The following is a 24,148-nucleotide window of genomic DNA, read 5'->3' as shown; positions in this document are numbered from 1 at the left end:
ATCCATAGACTGGTGGGTTGTGTCCATCTACCAGCAGGTGGAGATAGAGAGCAAACTTTTGCCTCCCTATATGTGGTCATGTGCTGCCGGAAACTCTCAGTATGTCGATATCAAAGCTCCATCCGCAGGACCTCAGCACTTAGAGAATTACACCCACGAAGGGACACTCTGCCCAGCTCACCACCGCCGAAACGGTGGGAGGGGAATTAACCCAGCTCATCCCCACACAAGTGGGGAGGGGAATCCGTCCAGCCTCATCCCCGCGGAGCGGGGGAGGGACACCACACCCGCCGATGCGGGGGTATCTGGCTTATCCTGCAACCGCAACCGCGGGAGGAGGCTGACTGACCCTAAACCACCGCCGAAGCGGGGACGGGGTACAAAGCTGACCTACAGCCGCACGAAGCGGAGGGAGTGCCGGCAGAATTTATGTCTCACTCCAGCCCGTAAACGGAGGGGAGAGGAATGCAGCAGCTCACGTAACACAAACTCGTCTCAACTCTTGAAGAATCCAAGTGAAAGAAGAACTTGAACACGAAGTCCTCCTGAAGTAAACTGAAGGCTAACATTGAACCTAAAATTCAACCAGAATATAAACAGTACAGATATCTGGGAGGGGCTATGGATTGATCGCTATGATTAATGGAAAGAAAATTATCAGTTATGATTATACATAATTTTACCTTCCATATCATCAAGCTGATCCATCCATAGACTGGTGGGATGTACCGAAGCAGTACCACCCAAGGGCTGGGAACATAGAAATTCCCCTGACCTCAACCCTGAAGCTCCAAACCGGGCCTCCGCCCGTGCAGCCACAGTCAAACGGTAATGCTTGGAGAATGTATGAGCCGAAGCCCAAGTTGCCGCCTTGCATATCTCTTCCAAGGAGACGGATCCGGCCTCTGCCATCGAGGCCGCCTGAGCTCTCGTGGAGTGAGCCTTCAGCTGGATAGGCGGCACCTTCCCCGCGGCCACATAAGCCGCTGCAATGGCTTCCTTGACCCATCTTGCCACTGTAGGCTTAGCAGCCTGCAGACCATACGAGGACCTGCAAACAGGACAAACAGATGATCCGATTTCCGGAAATCATTGGTCACTTCCAAGTATCTGGTGATGACTCGTCTCACATCCAGATATTTAAGAGCAGAGTACTCCTCTGGGTAGTCCTCCCTACGAAAGGAAGGGAGACAGAGCTGCTGATTCACATGGAAGCGAGAACCAATCTTGGGCAGGAAGGAAGGCACTGTGCGAATAGTCACTCCTGCCTCAGTGAACTGCAGAAAAGGCTCTCGACATGAGAGCGCCTGGAGCTCGGAAACTCTTCTGGCTGAAGTGATAGCCACCAAAAAGACTGCTTTCAACGTCAGGTCTTTCAGAGATGCCCTCGACAAGGGTTCCAAAGGCGGCTTCTGCAATGCTCTTAGCACCAGGTTGAGATTCCACGCAGGCACCACTGAGTGCAGAGGAGGGCGCAGGTGATTAACTCCCTTGAGAAAGCGCACCACATCTGGCTGCGAAGCCAGGGAAACACCCTTCAGGCGGCCCCTGAAGCAAGCCAGAGCCGCTACCTGGACTTTAAGGGAACTGAGCGACAGGCCTTTCTCCAGACCTTCTTGCAGGAACGCCAACACTGAAGAAATTGGAGCAATGAAGGGAGAAAGTAAGCCTGCTTCACACCATGCTGCAAAGATACGCCAAACCCTGGCGTAAGCAGTAGAAGTAGAGCGCTTCCTCGCTCTCAGCATAGTGGCGATGACCTTGTCTGAGAAGCCCTTCTTCCTCAGACGCTGCCGCTCAATAGCCAGGCCGTAAGACCAAAGGGAGAGGGATCCTCCATCACCACGGGACCCTGATGTAACAGGCCCTGCTCCACTGACAGCCGCAGAGGATCGTCGACTGAGAGCCTGAACAAGTCCGCATACCAGGGACGTCTGGGCCAATCCGGACCCCACCAGGATTACCCTGCCGGGATGCTTTGCCACCCGGTCTAGCACCCCTGCCCAACATGGGCCAGGGCGGGAACACATAGAGGAGCTCTTGTGTCGGCCACTGTTGGAGAAGAGCATCTACTCCCAGGGATCGAGGGTCCCGTCCTCTGCTGAAAAAGCGCGGCACTTGGCCATTGGCCGATGACGCCATCAGATCTAGGCTCGGCTGGCCCCAGCGCTTCGTGATGTCCAAGAACGCCTGAGCAGATAGTTGCCACTCTCCGGGCTCCAAGGTATGGCGACTGAGAAAGTCCGCCTTGACATTCATGACTCCGGCAATGTGGGCCGCTGAAAGCTGCTCCAGGTTCGCTTCCGCCCACTGGCAAAAGACTCATAGCCTCCTTGGCTAGAGGGGCGCTCTTGGTACCTCCCTGGCGGTGATATAGGCCACAGCCGTGGCATTGTCCGACAGGACCCGTACAGGCTTCAACACCAGTACCGGGATGAACTCCAATAACACCAACCGAATGGCTCTGAGTTCCAGGAGGTTGATAGACCACTTGCCTCTGCAGGAGACTAGAGCCCCTGCGCTGTCCTTCCCAAGCAGTGGGCTCCCCAGTCCATCAAAGAGGCGTCTGGCGTGACGACAATCCACTCCGGGGTCACCAGAGGCAATCCTGCAGACAACTTGTCTGTCTGCGTCCACCAGCTCAGCGCCTTGCGCACTGCTGGGGCCACGGGAAGGCGCACAGCATAATCCTCCGACATCGGAGTCCAGCGCAGCAGCAGAGATAGCTGTAGTGGTCTCATATGAGCCCTGGCCTAGGGCACTACTTCCATCGTGGCCGTCATAGAGCCCAACAGCTGCACGTAGTCCCAAGCCCGAATAGGAGAGGCTACTAGGAACTAGTCCACCTGAGCCTAAAGCTTGACAATCCGATTGTCTGGCAGGAACACTCTGCCCACTTGGGTGTCGAATCGAACTCCCAGATACACCAGGGACTGAGTCGGGCGCAGCTGGCTCTTCTTCCAGTTGATGATCCATCCCAGGGAGCTCAAAAGAGCAATTACCCGGTCCATAGCTTTGCCGCACTCTGCATAAGAGGGGGCTCGGATCAACCAGTCGTCCAGATAAGGATGGACTTGTACTCCTTCCTTTAGCAGGAAGGCCGCTATGACCCCCATTACTTTGGAAAAGGTCCGCGGTAGCAGTAGCCCACCCGAAAGGGAGGGCTCTGAACTGGAAGTGTCGTCTCAGGACTGTAAAACGCAGAAAGCGTTGGAGAGGAGGCCAGATGGGAATATGCAGGTACGCTTCCTTGATGTCCAAGGAAGTCAAGAACTCTCCTGCCTTCACTGCCGCTATAACAGAGCGGAGAGTCCTCCATGCGAAAGTGCCTCACTTTCCAGGCCCGATTGACCCCTTTGAGGTCGAGGATAGGCCGGACAGAACCTCCTTTCTTTGGAACCACAAAGTAAATGGAGTAACGTCCCTTGCCAATCTGATTTTTTGGCACCGGAACGACCGCACCCAGGGCGGATCAGGTTGTCCAAGGTCTGCTGCCACTACCACAGCTTGACCGGAGACTTGCAGGGAGAGAGTACAAACCCGTCTCTTAAGGGTTGGCAGAACTCTAGCTTGTAGCCGTCTCTGATGACTTCCAGCACCCACGCGTCTGAAGTTATAGTGGTCCACTCGCCCAGAAACGAGGACAGCCGTCCTCCAATCTGCCACTGGGGCGTGGACCAAGGCCCCGTCATTGGGTACGAGACCCTGGGGGAGGACCGGAGGGCGCACCTCCGGGACGGCGGTCTCTGCGAAAGGAATGCTGCTTGGGGGAGAAATTCCTCTTGAAGAAAGAGGGGGCAGAGGAACCGACTTGCCCTGGGCGGTACCGATGGGCTTCCTGCAACCGCCCTCTGGAGGTATCGGGACGAGTACTAACCCGAGCCCTGACCTCTGGTAATTTCTTGCCCTTAGACGTGCGAGATCGGTCACGATTTTGTCCAGCTCGACCCCAAAGAGCAGCTTGCCTTAAAAAGGCAATCTAGCCAGGCGGGATTTAGAGGCGTGGTCAGCAGACCCAATGTTTCAGCCAAAGCCACCGCCTCGCGCAGAGACTGTCTGAGCCATGCCTTTAGCTGAGGCTCTCCAGACATCATACAGCAAGTCTGCCAAATAGGTTAAGCCCGATTCCAGGGCCGGCCAATCAGCCCTCAAGGAATGATCCGAGGGGGAAGCCCGCTGCACCATAGTCAGGCACGCCCCTGGCCACATAGGAGCCGCAAACTGAGGACTGCAAACTTAAAGCAGCTGCCTCAAAGGACGACCTTAAGGCCGCCTCCAATCTTCTGTCTGGGCGTCCTTTAGGGCCGTGCCACCTTCCACCGGCAACGCCGTTTTCTTAGTCACCGCAGTGATTAAAGAATCCACGGTAGGCCACAGATAGGCCTCACGTTCACTCACAGCCAAAGGATAGAGGCGGGACATAGCCCTAGCCACTTTAAGGCTCGTTTCCGGGACATCCCATTGAGCCGCAATTAGGGTGTGCATGGCATCATGCACGTGGAAGGTTCTAGGCGGGCGCTTCGTCCCCAGCATAATGGCAGAGCCAACAGGGGCTGAGGGAGAGACGTCCTCCGGAGAGGAAATCTTCAAAATGTCCATGGCCTGTAACAACAGGTTGGGCAAATCCTCTGGGCCTAAAAAGCCGCGCTGCAGAGGGGTCATCCGCTCCAGCCGAGCGGGGATCTATCTCCTCCAAGGAATCCGCAAAGGATCGTTGGGAGACCTCAGACACGCTGCCCCTCATCTACATCGGAGGAGACAAAAGTCCTCCAAGGCCTGGAAATCAACCCGAAGGCGTTTACCTCTGGGAACCTCAACCTCTTTATCAGAAGAGGGAGCAGGGGCAGCGTTTTGCATGAGGAAAGCCTGATGCAGCAGCAAACAAACTCGGGGGAGAAACCCCCCAGACTGTGCACTTCCGCAGCCTGGGCAACAGCCCTAGACGCACTCTCAACCGGCGCTCGCAATAGCGGGGGAGAGACATGCTGCGCATCCAAAATGGCGTCCGGCGCGAAACTCCGTGAAGGAGCCGCGCGGGAAGAACGGCGGCTTAACTTTAGCCGCTTTGTGCCGTCGCCCAAATTAAGGGCGTTCATGGCATTAATGTCTCCAACCTCAAGGGCGGCCCCGAAGAAGCCGTCCGAGCCGCGTGGCCGGCCAAGATGGCGGAGGCGAGGAGCGGGGGATGGGCGTTTATGGCGGGAAAAAAACCGCCACGCCGGAGGAACGACGGGACATTCATCGGTCACTAAACTATCACCCATCAAGGGCGAATCAGGTTGTAAAACCCCCGCATCCCCTCTAGAAGCGCTCCAGCGATCCGGGGAGCAACCCTTTGCGCCCTCGCCCTCCGACGCCATTGCCACGAGGAGAAGAATCGGGGAACCCCCTGCCCGCTATAAAAGGTAAAATTACCTGCTTGCCGCTCCGAGCTGTAACGAACTGGTGGTCCCAGTGAGTAGCTGCAATGAACGTTTAAAGAAACGTCGAATTAAACGCCTTTAAAGACGTTTAAAAATTTTTTTTTTGTTTAACGGAGCCAGCGGGAGGGGGGAGAAAAGGAGGGACCTGGCACACCAGGTTTGCACTTGCTCAAAAGAGCCCTCAACCCAGGCCTCAACAAAACCTAAGGATTAGGCTTGGAGGCCTAGCCAGAGCTGCTGCTGTGTGTGACCACCACCTGCTGAGATAGAGAACATACTGAGGAGTTTCCGGCAGCACATGACCACATATAGGGAGGCAAAAGTTTGCTCTCTATCTCCACCTTGCTGGTAGATGGACACAACCCACCAGTCTATGGATTGATCAGCTTGATGATATGGAAACTGTTTTTGTCACGTACATGATTGTATTTGAATTTGGAATATTCATGTTCTATGGTAGTGTTTTATGCAAATTGTCATCAATAAAAATGTTGAAAAGTAGAAAATAAGATTATTTTTTCTACCTTTTGTTATACGGTCATTTTATTTTTAAAACCATGCCGGTCCCAGGCTCTGGTTTCTGCTTCCCTCTGTCTTCTCTTAACTCACTCACCAGGTTCTCCTGTCCATATGACACTTCTCTCTCCATGTCCTGCATCCATCTTCCGTTTCTGTGTCCCTATCGTCCCAAACATTCAGTATATCCCTTCTATGTCCCTATATTTCCCTGTCCAGTATCTCCCCTGTGTTCATATCCTCGCATCCATCATCACCTCCCTACCTTCTCCCCTTGGGTCAAACATCTCCCTTCTGTGTCTGGCCCTGTGTCCATATACTATCCCCATGCAGCATCCCCCCCCCCTTTGTAGCTCTGTGCCCCCCCCCCCCCACACACACACACACATCATTTTTCCTACTTTTGTTACCTCCCTGTGTCCAGCTTCTCCCCTCTCTTCCTCAATGTGTCTCTCTCCTCTCAAAGCCAACCCAGCTTCTCTCCCTCAATTCCTCCACCTCTCATTCCCTCTAGCCCCCCCCCCCATGGGTCCAACCAACACTTCTCTCCTTTCCCTCCGCCCCCACCCCTCTTCCACCTCCTCCTCCCCCCCAAGGATCCAGCCAGAACCTCTCACTTTCCATCCCTCCCCCTCTTCCTCCTCCCCCCCCCCCCCCAAGGGTCCGGCCAAGCACCTCACACTTTTCCAGTCCCCTCCCTCCTTCTCCCATGGGTCCGGCCAGCACCTCTCTGTTTTCCCTCCATCCCCCTCCTCTTCTTCCTATGGGTCCAGCCAGCACCTCTCTCTTCTCTCCCAGTCCCCCCTCCTCCTAAGGATCCAGCCATCACCTCTCTCCTTTCCCTCCAGCCCCCTCCTCCTCCTATGGGTCCAGTCAGCACATTTCTCCCTTACCATCTCCTTCCAACAGGTGTCACTTACATTTTCCTGCAGCAAGCAATGATTCACACAGGCCTGCTCCATGTCCTTTCTTCTGCCACATCCCACCCTCTCTACTGCAACTTCCTGTTGTGGTGTGGCAAGACTGAATGACAAAGCCCTGAACTGAAGTGAGGGCCCAGCACTGCAAAATGTAGAAACCTTGTTCTGCCCCCATATTCATGGAAGCAGGGTGCATTGCTATGCACATTTAGTATCTAATGCATTGTCTATATACAGATAGCACAGTGTACTAGGGCTACTATCCCTATAGTTTGTAGTTTCCTGTGAACGATTCCTTGTGAGCTTTCCCTATTGGCTCTTAGTTCTGGCCATGGCCAGCCCTCACTCTCTCCCCCGGAAGCTGTGATAGAAAGTTTGACAGTCTTCCTAGCATGCCTTTGTGATCAGCAACTATTCTAGGGGCTGATCTCTCCTTAATGTACTGTGATTCCATCAAAATTACTTAACGTTTTCCCCAAATCACTTCCCCACATTTTCCCCTTTGAGTATTACTGCCTTTCCTCTCAGCTAGGCTGTGGTTCTGGCCATTTCCTTGCCTCGAGGTGGCTACATACCGACTGTTTGCAAAAGGCAACAATTCTTTCCAAGCAACTGAACTGTAAGTTGATTTTCTTTGTTTGTTATGATTGCTACATTAAAGAAGAGTTGGTTGGGAGGGGGAGGGAGATATTAGAGAGGAGGGTGATAGGTAGGGAATGGGGTGTTACTTACAAATAAAAAGTAAAAAGTTGAAGTATGATGTGTATTTGACTACATATTGCACGCTATATTGTAGATTCTTTGTTATGCAATTGCCACATTGTTATGTGTATTTTTGAAATGAAAATGTGTTAGGTACGCTATGTTCAGAATTAACAATGTTCAATAAAGACTTCTAAAAATTAAAAAAAAAAAAAAGAAGAGTTGGATTGAGAATTGAGAGTCTACTGGTAAATATTTTAAATGGGAACGGTTATGCTGCTTGTGTGTGACCATCACCTTGCCTAGAACAGCATACCTCTGATCCGGTAGCCATATGGTTATATATAAGTATGCCTCCTTGAGATCAAGGGCACTGAGAAATTCTCCCACTTGAACCAAGGCTATTGACTGCTCTTAGTGTTTCCATGTGAAAGTAGGACACTCGGAGGCAGTAGTTTAGACCTTACAGATCTAAGATCGGATGAAAGGTGCCTTCCTTAAGGCAATAAAGTAAATGGAGCATCTGCCTTGTACCTGTTTGGCCTGGGGAACTGAACAATGGCCTGAAGCACCAGCAAGGAATCTGCAAAGCGAACAGGCAGATGAACTCCAACTTGTAACCTTCTGTAAGAATATCCAGAACTCACTGCTGTGACGTGATTTTGACCCACTCCTACCAAAACTCCTGAAGATGTCCTCCCACCGGAATAAGAGAAGAGTGGACTAGCCTTGCATCGTTGCGAAGCTCTGGAGGCATTGGGTGCACTTGCTAAGAGGAGGCCTTCCTGTCCACACGAAAGGAAGATTGGCATGTATGAAAGCAGGACTTCTGACCATACTGCTGACAAAGTCGATACTATCTGCTATCTCTAAATCGAGATTGGTTTTCCATCTTTAGGGGGCTCTCAGAGGTTTTCGATTTATCCTCCGGTAATCACTGTGGCTTAGTTTGCCCCTGTTCTTTTTCCAAGTTACTTAGATCTTCTCCAAATAGCCACTTGCCCTGAAAGGGCAGTTTAACTAGAGGTGACCAACGCTGTATCCACTGCCCAATGCCGCAGAGTTGCCAACGTGCCATGACAGCCAAAAACATACTGCAGGCCGCAACTGCTAACATAAGTAGCATCCATCAAGTAGGCCAACCCTGCTTACAGCTGGGCGTTATGGTGCCCATCTTGTGTTGCTGACTGCTGATGCCACTTCAGGCATGCTCTTGCCACAAACGAGCTGCACACTGTCACTTGAAAGCCCAAAAAGGCCACTTCAAAAGCTTGTTTCAGCGAGCATTCTGGCTTCCTAGCCTGTAGGTCTTTTAGGGCTATGGCCCCTTCTACCAGCAAGGTGGTCTTCTTAGTCACCACCATAATCATGGAGTCCACTCTGGGAAGATGCAATTTTATTTTTCTCTTCCAGAACTAACGGTAGAGGTGAGCCATGGCTCTTCGCACTCTCAGCCCAGTGAGATCCATTCTGCTATAATCAGGTCCTGAATATCTGGACGCATCGGGAAAGCCTTAGAAGGCCCTCTAAACCCCCTCATGATCAACAAAGATGAACTTGACGCCGAAGCAGAAGGCTCCTCAATGGAAAGCACTGCCAGTGCCTCAGAAATAAGAGTACTGTGTTCCTCTTTATAAAACCTCAGTACTTTCGGATCATCTCCCTCCGCTAATGGCTCCGTCAATGATGGCTCCTCTGAAATGACCAAGGCCACATCAGATAAGGAGGGAGAAGCAGACAGCCTTATCTGCCTACTCCTGGAGGTGTAAATGAGCTCTCTTAGAAGCCAGAGGGGCAGCGGAAAAGGAACTGGAGCACCATGCAGCAACTCTTGACTGTCCCTGCTTCAGAACAATATAAACTGAGAAAACAGATTCCAGAATCTACCAGACCCTGAGGCTGTAAAATGACTGCTCTACTCTGAGTCTGCGTGTGATCAGACAGAGGCTGCTCCTCACTGCCTGTCAGCCCTGACAAAATTACACCTATTCCTGCATTCTCCTGCATCAAACTGCACAACAGCCATGCTGAAGACCCCAAAAACTCCGGCACAGTCCGATGCTGCACTGAATCCAAAGATGAGCCGACGACGACCATTTCCTCCACATCGCACAGAATTCCCAGCTTGCACACACTATAACACCTGACGCCTGCCGGCGAGTCCCACAGCAGGAACACCACTTAACTGCTTTCGTGGGAGTCGATATTCACCCCAACTGGCACAAGGGGAGCACAGAGAGATACCGGTGCCAGAAATGGTATTCAAAGCTGATGAGATGGAGAAACTGAATTAAACCTCTATAAACTTGGAGGATGTAATGGCGCAATTTGACAAATTGAAGAGTAGCAAATTTCCTGGACCAGAGCTGGTATTCATCCCACATTATGATAGAATTGAAAAATTTACTAGCGGAACTATTGTTAGTAATATGTAATTTATCTTTAAAATCAAGCATGGTATCAGAAGATTGGATGGTGGCCAATGTGACGCCAATTTTTGAAAAAGGTTCAAGAGGAGATCCTGGAAATTATAGACCGGTGAGCCCAACATCGGTGCCAGGCAAATTGGTAGAGACTATTATAAAGAACAAAATTATCAAGCATATTCAAAAGCATGGATTAATGAGACAAAGCCAACATGGATTTAGTGAAGGGAAATCTTGCCTCACCAATCTACTACATTTCTTTGAAGGGGTGAACAGATAAAGGTGAGCCGGTCGATATTGTGTATCTGGATTTTCAAAAGGCATTTGACAAAGCACCTCATGAAGGACCCCAGAGGAAATTGGAAAGTCATGGGATAGGAGGTGTCCTAATTTGGATTAAAAACTGGTTGTATATGGGTTTGTCAAGCAAGATCGATAAAGTTGTATATTTTCACCTAGCATATACAATTGGATAAGCGCACTACAAACGTTATTAGAAGCAGGGACTGCAAAGACTATAACGAACTGTGCCGTTAGGTTAAAAATCCAGGAGTCTTCCTTCCCCTCAGCGATTCTCCTACATTCCCCTCCCCTTCCCTTCTCACAGCGCACAAACAGCAAGTGAGGCGCAGGCCCCGGTCCTCCACCTTCCAAGGAGTCCCTACTTTAACACTGGCAACCCCCCAGCAACATCCTACCTACGACCGCTCCCTGAGTCCCGGGACTTTTACTTACATCTGACTGACCAGTTTCTGTCGGAAGGCCGCGCTTCGCCAATCGCTGTCCTGTCCAGCAACGTCCATGCTCGCCACTGAACACTTCCACCGGAACTTCCGGAAGTGACATGCAAATTCTCAGTGTTATGTTAAAGGCAAAGAAAGAGGTCGAGGAAGCTCTTAGGAAGTGTCGTTCTTTTCTCCACTCCTGTCCACGGAGTTTCCCGCTATATTTTGGGCTAGTTTTGAAGACGGCGACGGACAACGTTGTTTCTCGATGGTTTGTGTGTTTTTTGGACTACTTTTAGTGATGTATGCGACTGTCTGTTACCGGTTTCCAGCACACGTAAACGCGCCCGTCTGGCGTGCTGCCGCGCCGTAAAAGTTGTCAATATTGATTGACCCCGGTCGTAGTCAACCAATCCCCCGCACAGCTTTTCTTTACTCTCTAGGAATTACCACTATTGTTAGCAGAATCTGTGGTACTTCAGGAGTCAAACACCACACACCAGAATGAGAGAGAAATCTTCTTTATTTGCCAGCAAACAAAGTAGGACATCAGCTCTAGCTCTCTCTGTGTCTCCTGTCTTCTCCTGTCTGTTGTCTCTCTCGTCTCAGCTCCTTCTCTTCTAACGTAAGCTGCTTCTGCTCTCAGTTATATAGGGTCCTACACCTTTCTAGCCCCCCTTTCTCACCAGATGGTAAAGAATAGATTGATTACCCTGTCTTGAACTAATTATTACTTACACATTACTTAAAAATATCAGTTACATAGGCTTGAGATATTTCCTAAACTGACCTATGACCTAGGGCCTCTCAAACTAGACAATGTGGCACCTATCTCCTGCATTTTATTATTATTCACATAATCAGATAACTTCATAACTTAGGTTCATTGAGGGGCCAAGGGGCCAGTCTTGCTTAATGGCACACAGACATGGTTTGTTATTACTTTCAGGAGACCAGTCCTACATTTAGCTATTCATCAAGGAGAAGAGAGTTGACTTGTCCTGACCTCTTTCACCTAGCTAGAACTGTGGATAATTCAAACCAGATGATGACCTCTTAAACTGCAGACAAAGCTCACTTGAAAAGTCAGACACTGGATTGAAAACATATTCTACATAGAAATAGAACTTATTAATTAAACAGAATAAAACATATTCTAAAATAAACAGAAATCAGAATTCCTTATAAGACAAAATCTAAATAATCTAGAATTATTTAAACCTACACTATCTCCTTCTAAACAGTGTTAGCCTCATCTTTTTAAAACTGCAGTATGCCTTGCTTGCTGATCCCCTCGAGATTGAATGGCATCCAGATGTGGTAAATATGAACTAGCCTTAACAATCCATCACTCAAAAAGGGACAAAGAAAGTTTCATTTCTCACTGACCTTTCTAACCTCTAGTCTAGCAAAAGCTAGACATTTGAGCAAATTAAACCCAGAAGGCATTCTACCACTTGCAGGACTGAAAAGTTAAACACCAAATTAATATGATTTCTCTGCCCAGGCTGCCTCATCTGAACCCAAACCCTCCGGCGGCTTTAGTAGGGTAACCAGATAGAGGTTAGATTGACAACAGGAGACGGAGATTACCACTATTTTCACTCACCCAAAACAATAGCAGAAAATTATTAGAGAAATAAGGGACTGCCTATGCGTGGTTCAAGCTGAAAAAAGTCTAAAGCTGTTCCAGTTGGATAGGCAGTGCCTTAAAAAGTGGAGGAAAAACATTTTTTTGTTGTTTTTACTTATTTGATAGCTCATTAATTTATTTGAAAGCTTCCCATATGTAGATATAAACATAATGAAATAATTTAATAATGTTATCACTAAAACAGCTTAAAACATTATTGTAGCTAGTAGAAACAGCAGTTATAAACTATTTTGTGCTCATTTTTCTACATTGTTCTATACAATACAGATGGCCAAATTTCAGTGATGATATCCTGTTTCCTGATGGGTTCATCTTAACTGTTGTAATCTGTCTTGGGAAGCTTGGCGGTCATAAGATGGAATATGTGGATAAAGGTGAGCCGGTTGATATTGTGTATCTGAATTTTCAAAAGGCATTTGACAAAATACCTCATGAAAGACTCCAGAGGAAATTGAATAGGAGGTAATGTACTATTGTGGATTAATAACTGGTTAAAAGATAGAAAACAGAGTAGTGTTAAATGGTCAGTATTCTCAATGGAGAAGGGTAGATAGTGGGGTTCCTCAGGGGTCTGTGCTAGGACCGCTGTTTTTTTAACGTATTTATAAATGATCTAGCGATGGGAGTAACTAGTGAGGTAATTAAATTTGCTGGCGACACAAAGTTATTCAAAGTTAAATCGCAAGAGGATTGTGAAAAACTACAAGAGGACCTTGGGAGTCTGGATATCTAAATGGCAGATGGCATGTAATGTGAACAAGTGCAAAGTGATGCTTGTGAGAAAGAAGAACCCGAAGTATAGCTACATGATGTAAGACTCACTGCCCAGGAAAGGGATCTAGGTATCATTGTTGATGATGCATTGAAACCTTTTGCTCAGTGTGCGGCAGTAGCTAAGAAAGCAAATAGTAAAAAGCAGGAAGTCTCGCACCCTGTCAGACATCACCCATTACAAATTCATGCTATCCTCCTTCCAGTCCTCCCTTATCCTTGCCAAGCAGGAATATTATTCTCAATTAACCAATTCTCTTGGCTCCAACCCTCGTCGCCTCTTCGCCACCCTCAACTCCCTACTTGCTGACTACTTCCGCGATAAAGTGCAGAAGATAAACCTTGAATTCACTTCCAGGCCTTCTCCCTGTGACTTCTTAACCCACTCCCTCAACCAACCTAACCTGGCCTCCTTCTCCTCCTTCCCTGCGATCACCGAAGAGGAAACTGCTCGCCTTCTTTCTTCCTCTAAGTGCACCACCTGTTCCTCTGATCCCATTCCCACCAATCTGCTTACCAACATCTCTCCTACAGTTAACCCCTCAATCTGTCACATCCTCAACCTCTCTCTCTCCACTGCTACGGTCCCTGACACCTTCAAGCACGCTGTAGTCACACCACTTCTCAAAAAACCATCACTTGACCCCACCTGTCCCTCCAACTACCGCCCCCATCTCTCTCCTACCCTTCCTCTCCAAATTACTTGAACGCGCTGTCCACAGCCGCTGCCTTGATTTCCTCTCCTCTCAGGCCGTCCTCGATCCGCTTCAATCCGGCTTTCGCCCACTACACTCGACAGAAACAGCACTAACTAAAGTCTGCAATGGCCTGTTCCTTGCCAAATCCAAAGGTCACTATTCCATCCTCATCCTCCTCGACCTATCTGCCGCCTTTTACACCATCAATCATAATTTACTTCTTGACACACTGTCCTCATTCGGGTTCCAGGGCTCCGTCCTCTCCTGGTTCTCTTCGTATCTTTCCCAACGCACCTTCAGAGTATTTTCTAATGGCTCTTCTTCCACCCCCGTCCCGCTCTTTGTTGGGGTTCCTCAAGGATCTGTCCTTGGACCGCTTCTTTTCTCGATATACACCTCTTCCCTGGGCTCGCTGATCTCATCACACGGTTTCCAGTACCATCTCTATGCTGATGACACCCAGCTTTACCTCTCCACTCCCGACATCACAGTCGAAACCCAGGCCAAAGTTTCGGCCTGCCTTTCAGACATCGCTGCCTGGATGTCCAACCGGCATCTGAAACTGAACATGGCAAAGACTGAGCTCCTTGTCTTTCCACCCAAACCCTCTTCTCCTCTTCCCCTACTTTCCGTCTCTGTTGACAACGCCCTCATCCTCCCCGTCTCTTCAGCCCGCAATCTCGGAGTCATTTCGACTCCTCCCTCTCCTTCTCTACCCATATCCAGCAGACAGCTAAGACCTGTCGCTTCTTCCTCTATAATATTAGCAAAATTCGCCCATTCCTCTCTGAACAGACCACCCGAACCCTCGTCCACTCGCTCGTTACCTCTCGTCTTGACTATTGCAACCTTCTCCTCGCTGGCCTCCCGCTTAGCCACCTATCCCCCCTTCAATCTGTCCAAAATTCCGCCGCACGTCTTATCTACCGCATGAACCGATACTCTCATATCACCCCTCTCCTCAAGTCGCTTCACTGGCTCCCGATCCGCTACCTTATACAGTTCAAGCTTCTCCTATTGACCTTCAAGTGCACTCAATCTGCAGCCCCCCATTACCTCTCTACCCTCCTCTCCCCGTATGTTCCCACCCGTAGCCTCCGCTCTCAGAACAAATCACTCCTATCTGTACCCTTCTCCACCACCGCTAACTCCAGACTCCGCCCCTTCTGCCTCGCATCACCTTATGCCTGGAACAGACTTCCCGAGCCCATACGCCATGCGCCCTCCCTGCCCATTTTCAAGTCCTTACTCAAAGCCCATCTCTTCTCCCTTGCTTTTGGCGCCTAACCACCTTCCCCATTCATGATACCTGTACTGACTACATAGCTTGTTACCTTTAGATTGTAAGCTCTCTTGAGCAGGGACTGTCCTTCCCCATGTTTAAACTTGTACAGCGCTGCGTAACCCTGGCAGCGTTATAGAAATGCTAAGTAGTAGTAGTAGTAGCAAATAGAGTTTTAGGTATTATTAGGAAAAGAATGGAAAACAAAAATGAGGATGTTATAATGCAATTCTGCTCACCACATCTCAAAAAAGATATAGTGGAATTAGAAAAGGTACAGAGAAGGGCAATGAAAATGATAAAAGGGATGGGACAACTTTCCTATGAGGAAAGGCTAAAGCAACTAGGGCTCTTCAACTTGGGGAAAAGACGGCTAAGGGGAGATATAATAGAGGTCTATAAAATAATGAGTGGAGTGGAACGGGTAGATGTGAATCACTTGTTTACTCTTTCCAAAAATACTAGGACTAGGGGGCACACAACAAAGCAATGAGTAAATTTAAAACAAATGAGAAAATATTTCATCACTTAATGTGTAATTAAACTCTGGAATAGATTGCCAGAGAATGTGGTAAAAGTGGTTAGCTTAGCAGGGTTTAAAAAAGCTTTGGCTAGCTTCCTAAAAGAAAAGTCCACAAGCCATTATTAAGATGGACTTGGGGGGAAAATCCACTGCTTATTTATAGGATAAGCAGCATAAAATGTACTGTTTTGGGATCTTGCCAGGTACTGGCCACTGTTGGAAACAGGATTCTGGGCTTGATTGACCTTCAGTCTGTCCAAGTGTGTCAACACTTTTGTACTTATGTACATGAGCTATAAGTCCCTAATGCGGTCCATTGGTTTTCTTATATTTTGTTCTTGTGGTAACTTATACTGTGCCAAAACTGAAAACTCATCTCTTCTATCTGGTCGATAATAAAGGAGTTCATTGTGAACACTATCCACCCTAAAAGATTGTTTTGTGGCTGTACATGAAGAATTGTGATATTGAATAAATAAGTATATGTTTTTGTTTCTAGTCATACTTCCAAAGGTTATATAATCTTTTCAAGAAAGCCAATTGATCGTTTTACTTATTAGTGGAACATAACCACAGAGGCATAATATGGTCACATTTTCAATACGGTAATACTAGAACCCAGCTAAGGAACAGGTCATTTTGAGCTAGTCTTCACTGGACCAAACTTGCTTTCCTTGTGCTATCACCATCCAGCTTGATAGACAGTGCCTTAAAAAGTAAAGGATAAAGGATTTTTACATGTATATCCCACATTATCCCAAGCAAACTCGGTTCAATGTGTCTTACATTTGAAAATACAGTGAGACAGAATAATAGAATTTGGTAACTTAATGGGAGGAAATCAATGGATATGTCTGAAACATTTAACACTGTTGAGATTAGTATATATACCCAAATGGGCACTTAAAAGTCAGTCCTTTAATGATGCCACATATTCAGAAATCATAGCCATAAGTATAGACAGTTATTCAAACATTATCACATGCATACTCCAGAACTGGCATCTATACACAAATTGGAAAAATAGACAACAACTGCTACAGAGTACATCCAAAACGTCATTATTTCATTTCCATCCTTCAAAATTCTAGACAGCAGATGTACAGATCAGTAGGACCCAAAGCAGTCCAAAATAAGTAAAGTCAGAAACAACACAGTTTATACCTAATTGTGCAACCATCCTAAGTTTTAAAAAGCAGTACCATGTACATGCAACATGTGTATAAACAAATTAAGGCCATAGTAACATAGTAGATGACAGCAGATAAAGATCTGTACAGTCCATCCAGTCAAAGGTTTAAGCAATGCCCCAAATATGTAATACATGGTAGCAATAATTAAACTGATGGAATATTCACATAGCAGACAGGCAACAGATTTATTTTCTTTTTAAAATAATTAACTTTGCATGAACTTGACGGCTAATAGTATGCTGCTTGCATTTACATCCAAACAGATTTTAAGTAGAAATAAATATATACAACAGAACAGTCACATTTACCTCCTCTGCCTTTTACAAAGCTGTGCTGTGTTGGCATTTCCACACCAGCAGCTGCTAGCTCGTCTTTGTAAAAGACTGACTCTGGATTTCTGCTTGAAGGTAGCGCTTCCTTCAATATTCAATCTCTCTTTTAAATAGTAGTAATAACTAAAGTAGTATGTTCCCATAGATCATCTTTCTCTTTTGATCTGGGCACAGGAAAAAAATATTTTAAATGCTTGCAGGTTTCAACCTAATTAAGATTTTACAAAAAGAACTTTGTAGTTAAAAATAAAAACTCTGATTCTCATAACATGATCTCTGTTTTGGTGTTCCTTTACTAGGTGAAAACATCTCAGCACCAATATAATGCATTCTAGGGTGTCCCTATAACCAGCCCCTCAAAATTACACACTGATTATGATTTAAAAGTAATTACTACTCTAACCAATGAAAGGTGATTCCGTTCTGAAGGTTCCTCTCTGTACATCCGTACACTGCACAAGCTGGCACGTTTCTATAACTGAGATTAAATAAACATGCTACCAACAAGGATGTGGCAGTGGATAGTTTGTGTTAGGATCACCGATATGGTGGCTCAGCAGAGGAGACAGCTTCAATTTTTTGATGTCATGCCATCTCTTGTCTTTATTAAACCTCCTTGGGACAGGGAGTGGTGGTAGAGACAGGCAGCCATGGGGCAGTACAGGATGGGAGGGGGTTGGGACAGGGGTAATGATGGATGTTTGGGGAGTGTTTATAATTGTTACGTCCCTCACCTGGTGCAGGCCTGCACGGCTGATTCGCCGGCAAGTCATGGCCCGGCAAAGATAGCCGGCCATCTTGGTGTTGGTTAGCTTCAGGAAGGAAGGAGGGTCTGTTTCTGTTTCCTATTTCTGGCAACCGTCATCTGGGTTGGATCAATGGCCGCAGCCATCTTGGATGGATCAGGTCCTGGGAAGCCATCTTGGAGTAACAAGGTCAGGAAGGAAGCCCAAATTTGGACGTAGGCACCTCTGCTGATGGGAATCAGCTGCACATGTTTGAGCCTAATTCCTCCACTACTTAAGGCCCTGCCTTCAGTCTTTCGTTGCTTCAGCCTCGATTGTCTCAGAGGTACACGCCGGAGTTCTGTTCACCGGCTTTCCTCAGTTCCTGTGTTCCAGACCTCGGCTTGTTTTCCTGACCACGATTGTTTGCTGCCTGCCTAGACCTTGGACTGGTTTGACTATTCTTTGCCCTATGGATTACTTGGCTATTGGACTGTGTCTGCTTGCCCGTCAGCCTGGTAGGCGGCTGTGCAACCCCGCCGGTTCCAGAAGTCCTGGTGGCCACCTGCAGCTGGGAGGTCAACTCTTGGTGAACGATGGTCGCTTCCCAGGTGAAGCTAGGGGTTGTCTGGCTGCCTGACCGAGTGCGGCGTCACTCCATCTCTGCCGTGCTCAGTCGGGGCACAGGGGCTCACTACTACCGGGTCATAACAATAATTTGCGTGTTCCCACCAATTACTCTGACCTCATCCTCCCCAGACTGCTCTTTACACAGTGTAGGAATTAACAAACTCCATAATCAGAAGGACTCGCTGGGATATAAGAAGATAGTTTATTACAATCTCACCAATAGCAGTACAAGAAATCAGGTATTCATATGGTTGAGCAGCAGTTCACGACACATCTGTCACCCGCCTTCTCTTGTAGCATTCCTTCTGATTTAATACCCCTCAGACTGGTCCTTATATACCATTTTGACTCCATTGGTTCCAATGGACCCTAGCTTTATCACCAGGGCTCTTGGCCCTTATCAGTTTGATCAAAATGACTTCACATGTTATCAAGCTCTAGGTATAAACAAGATATGCTCAGAGCGCATCTTGTGAGATGACTCCACATGTTCCCCAAACCTTCCCTTAGCCCCCTCCTTTGGATGTTCTCACCCGGGGTGCAGCTGACCCAGTACTATCTCTAAATAATCACAACAATCTTGCTCATGACGTAAAGTGCCAGTCTCCTTATTATTTACAGAGTAGATTTCCCCCACCCTCTGTCAGCTCTCAATTACCTCATTTCAGCACTTGCTACAGTGAAATGTAACTGTGTCAAAGGTGATCTCTGATTTTTAAAAGCCTGAGCCCTGAGCCATTGACCTGTATTTCAAGCGACAGTATATTTCTTCATACCCCTCTTGCGGGCCAGCACATACGACTACTAGTGTGTGGCCGTCCTTTCCAGAGGGCTCTTAAGAGTCCTGTGGGGGGGGGGGGGGAGGTATAGCTTCGAGGTGACAGGGGTGCTCTGTCATGATGAGGGACTTAGGCCTCAGCAAGAATTAGAATGTGGATACATAATTATATGCTGGATGAAATGCACCATTGGGATTCCCCTTTTATCATAACCAACCCAAGGGGCCTAACTATCCTAGAACTACCCCTCTAGGGCGGAGTGAGACTTGGAAACATGAGAAGTCAATTAAGTCTAGGTACCATACAATGGAATCAATAAGGTTGAGTGCATATGATTGCAATTAACTAATATATCATGATTACAAAGCTGATGTTGGAAGGCGGGGGAAAGAAATTTTTCAATCAAAGTTTGACTAATGATCAGCTTTGATTGTATAAATATAGCTGAAACTGGTGTTAATAAGGAACAAATATTTCATTTTAGCATTTAAAAAGGATTAATATTGGCCGAATAATGAATAACTACTGCAAACTCAAGAGCATTGTAATTATGAGTGTTGCACTGTTTAACCTGCAGTAGTTTTATAATTATGAGCAAGATAATAGTTTTGCTATTATCTTACTGCTGGGTGTAATAGATCTAGATCATATAGAGCCAAAACAAATAGAGTCCACACTCACTGTTCTTCAATACACCATACATCCACTTCTAATCTCTCATCCCCCATAATCTCACATCACTCACACACCTACTCACAGAAATATGTACACCATACGTCATTGTGTGTTAACTCTGCCCTTTAAGCTTCCCACTGTCTCCTTCCAATGTTTCATTGTTTATGTCCCATTGTTATATTCCTAACGACACTTCGATTGTCTCGCACAACTGTGCACAATGTAATCCATAACCAAGTTGTACCATATTGTATTTCCATTATTCATATCTTATTGTAAGCCACACTGAGCCCGCAAAGAGATGGGAAAATGTGGGATACAAATGCAATAAATAAATAAAATATGAAGGCACTGTTGAGTTATAGTGTTTTTGGAAAATACATAGGAATATAATCTTCTTCCTTTGTACAGAAAATGAAGCAAATCAATTCATTTCTCTCTTGATGATTAAGAAATCATCAACAGTTACTGTCTCCGCTTACAATGCCACTCTCTCCTCTGCCCTAGACACCCTTGCACCGTCCGTTTCCCATCCCACAAGGCGCACTAATCCCCAGCCCTGGCTTAACCCTTGCACCCGATACCTTCGCTCCTGCACCCAATCGGCTGAACGCCTATGGAGGAAATCTCACACCCATACTGATTTCATTCACTACAAATTCATGCTATCCTCCTTCCAGTCCTCCCTATTCCTCGCCAAACAGGACTGTTACACCCAATTGACTAATTCCCTCAGCTCTAACCCTCGTCGTCTCTTCGCCACCCTCAACTCCCTCCTCAAAGTGCCCTCCGCTCCCCCCCCCCCTCACTGTCTCCTCAATCACTGGCTGACTACTTCCGCGACAAGGTCCAGAAGATCAACCTCGAATTCACCACTAAACCTTCTCCTCCTCTTCATCCCATAACCCACTCCCTCAACCAACCAACCCAGGCCTCCTTCTCCTCTTTTCCTGATATCACCGAAGAAGAAACCGCCCATCTTCTCTCCTCCTCGAAATGCACCACCTGTTCCTCTGACCCCCATCCCCACCAACTTACTTAACACCATCTCTCCTACTATCACCCCCCCCCCCCATCTGTCATATCCTCAACCTCTCTCTCTCCACTGCAACTGTCTCTGACACCTTCAAGCATGCTGTAGTCACACCACTCCTCAAAAAGCCATCACTTGACCCTACCTGTCCCTCCAACTACGCCCCATTTCCCTCCTACCCTTCCTCTCCAAAATACTTGAACGCGCCGCCGTTGCCTTGACTTTCTCTCCTCTCATGCCATCCTCGATCCGCTTCAATCTGGCTTTCGCCCACTACACTCGACAGAAACGGCACTATCTAAAGTCTGCAATGACCTGTTCCTCGCCAAATCCAAAGGTCATTACTCCATCCTCATCCTCCTCGACCTATCCGCTGCTTCTGACACTGTCAATCACAACTTACTTCTCGACACACTGTCCTCTTTTGGGTTCCAGGGCTCTGTCCTCTCCTGGTTCTCCTCTTATCTCTCCGTCGTACCTTCAGAGTACACTCTCATGGTTCTTCCTCCACCCCTATCCCGCTCTCTGTTGGCGTCCCTCAGGGATCTGTCCTTGGACCCCTTCTTTTCTCAATCTACACCTCTTCCCTGGGCTCCCTGATCTCGTCTCATGGCTTCCACTATCATCTTTATGCTGACGACACCCAGCTTTATCTCTCCACACCAGACATCACTGCGGAAACCCAGGCCAAAGTATCGGCCTGCTTATCCAACATTGCTGCCTGGATGTCCAACCGCCACCTGAAACTGAACATGGCCGAGACCAAACTTCTTGTTTTCCCACCCAAACCCACTTCTCCTCTCCCTCCACTCTCTATCTCGGTTGATAACACCCTCATCGTCCCCATCTCATCTGCCCGCAACCTCGGTGTCATCTTCAACTCCTCCCTCTCCTTCTCTGCGCATATCCAGCAGATAGCCAAGACCTGTCGCTTCTTCCTCTTTAACATTAGCAAAATTCGCCCTTTCCTCTCGGAGCACACCACCCGAACTCTCATCCACTCTCATTACCTCTCGCCTTGACTACTGCAACCTACTCTTCACTGGTCTCTCACTTAGCTATCTATCCCCCCTTCAGTCCGTTCAGAACTCTGCTGCACGCCTTATCTTCCGCCTGGACCGATACACTCATATCACCCCTCTCCTCAAGTCACTTCATTGGCTTCCGATCAGGTACCGCATTCAGTTCAAGCTTCTGCTTCAAACCTACAAATGCACTCGATCTCCTTACCTCTCAACCCTCATCTCCCTTTACGTTCCTACCCGTAACCTCCGCTCTCAGGACAAATCCCTCCTTTCAGTACCCTTCTCCACCACCGCCAACTCCAGGCTCCGCCCTTTCTGCCTCGCCTCACCCCATGCGTGGAACGGACTCCCTGAGCCCATACGCCAGGCCCCCATCCATTTACCTTCCTCCGCAACTTAAAACTATACCGGATATCTGTATCATGGTAGCCCCCATGGTGGCTAAAAAGAAGAAAGACAGTTTCAAGATTCAGAAAATAATAATAAAAAGTTGAAAAGTATGTAATCATCTTACCGGAACAAGGGCCCCCTTTATGTAGCTAAAGAGAATACAATTGCCCAATAAGACAGTGAAAGAAAATAACCATTTTACTGAAAAGCACAAATATAGCATTTAATTCCTTTGTATTCTTGCAATTGTAAATCATTCTTATCTTATAGGTAAGTGGTGGAGAAACATTAGTTGGTGCTCTAGCTATCCCCAAGTAAATTATATCTTGTAACATTTAATTTGTGGAAAATGTGGGCAGAGATACTGTACGAGTAAAGTAGCAGTGTTCTTAAATTATATTTTTGTATAATTCCTTTGTATTCTTGCAATTGTAAATCATTCTTACCTTATAGGTAAGTGGTGGAGAAACATTAGTTGGTGCTCTAGCTATCCCCAAGTAAATTATATCTTGTAACATTTAATTTGTGGAAAATGTGGGCAGAGATACTGTACGAGTAAAGTAGCAGTGTTCTTAAATTATATTTTTGTATAATTCCTTTGTATTCTTGCAATTGTAAATCATTCTTACCTTATAGGTAAGTGGTGGAGAAACATTAGTTGGTGCTCTAGCTATCCCCAAGTAAATTATATCTTGTAACATTTAATTTGTGGAGAATGTGGGCAGAGATACTGTACAAGTAAAGTAGCAGTGTTCTTAAATTATATTTTTGTATTCTGCTGTTTTATAATAGAGAACTGAGTATCGGGTTTCATTAATTAAATTTCCAATTGATAAATTGATAAGGTTTTCAGGTATTCAGAATGTTATGCTGGATGGATATTTGGGCTCTGCCGGTATGGCAATATATAGGTACTTATGCACTTATTGCACTTACGTACTTTATAACAACAATTTTAGCCATACTCTGGCATAAAATAAAAACCAATTTTACAGCTTCTGTTGAAGAGAATACACACACAGAGAAACACTATTCTAGGGGTAGATAACCCTACTTTGTTCAAGCAATGCATAGTATCCTCGGGCCCCAATCCATGGACCCCTAGCGTAGTGGAGGACATTAGTAGCATCCCTGATATGGAGAGCAAATTCGAAAAATATTGTAACTTATATTCAATTAAGGAAGGGAGCAAGAGAATTTCTGCATGCACTTGGTTAATGTGGGCTATGTGTAAGAAAGCCTTAAAAGAGCATGCAGAATTGAACGATAAATTACTAGCTAAAGAGAAAGAATGCAAGCAGATAGGCACAGAAAAGGATTTTTTGATCACAATGGCTAATTGCTTAAATTATCAATTAGACTATTCTAAGCAGCAGATAGAGCACCAGCAAGCTCAGGAAAATCCAATGAAAACCCAAATGTCAGCTTTAGAAATGCAGGCAAGCCAGGTCCCAGGCTTAAAACAACTAATCAGAGAGCTAACACCTATAGGTGAGAATACTGATCATGCACATTGTCACAGAGAGATAAAAACCTTAAAACAAAAGCTAGAGGATTCCCACTTGCAGGTGTCAGCTATTACAGGCCTTCCACATGCCCCTCCAAATACAGCCACAGCCATGCCTGTTTCAGCCGTGGTAAAAGTATCTGAGGCTAGACAGCTAGCGGGAGGACTCATCCAGATGATCAGTTCCCAGCCCCTCACACAGACAGATGTAGAAGTGAT

At 47.0% G+C, this 24,148-nt stretch overlaps 2 protein-coding genes across 7 annotated transcripts in view; one reads left to right on the top strand and one right to left on the bottom strand.

Annotated features, from left to right (window-relative positions):
• The window catches only part of MED15 (mediator complex subunit 15), a 212,635-nt gene extending 201,827 nt beyond the window's left edge, over positions 1-10,808 (bottom strand). For all 3 annotated transcript variants that reach the window (XM_030219026.1, XM_030219028.1, XM_030219027.1), the window contains exon 1: positions 10,723-10,808. In XM_030219026.1, the coding sequence (XP_030074886.1) occupies positions 10,723-10,790 (68 nt within the window). In that variant the 5' untranslated portion in view covers positions 10,791-10,808. The remainder of the gene's footprint in view (positions 1-10,722) is intronic.
• Positions 10,808-24,148, top strand: part of KLHL22 (kelch like family member 22) — a 75,245-nt gene continuing 61,904 nt past the window's right edge. The window contains exons 1-2 of one of the 4 annotated variants that reach the window (XM_030219032.1): positions 10,881-10,983; positions 12,634-12,740. In XM_030219032.1, coding sequence (XP_030074892.1) covers positions 12,722-12,740 — 19 coding nt within the window. In that variant the 5' untranslated portion in view covers positions 10,881-10,983; positions 12,634-12,721. Of the gene's footprint in view, positions 10,984-12,633; positions 12,741-24,148 lie in introns of those variants that run through there. The other 3 variants (XM_030219030.1, XM_030219035.1, XM_030219033.1) reach the window with 3 other exon arrangements.

The sequence above is a fragment of the Microcaecilia unicolor genome, chromosome 11 (assembly GCF_901765095.1).
Source record: "Microcaecilia unicolor chromosome 11, aMicUni1.1, whole genome shotgun sequence".
Lineage (NCBI taxonomy): Eukaryota > Metazoa > Chordata > Amphibia > Gymnophiona > Siphonopidae > Microcaecilia > Microcaecilia unicolor.
Note: the sequence above shows the minus strand (reverse complement) of the source record. Positions and strands in the feature narration are given on the sequence as shown.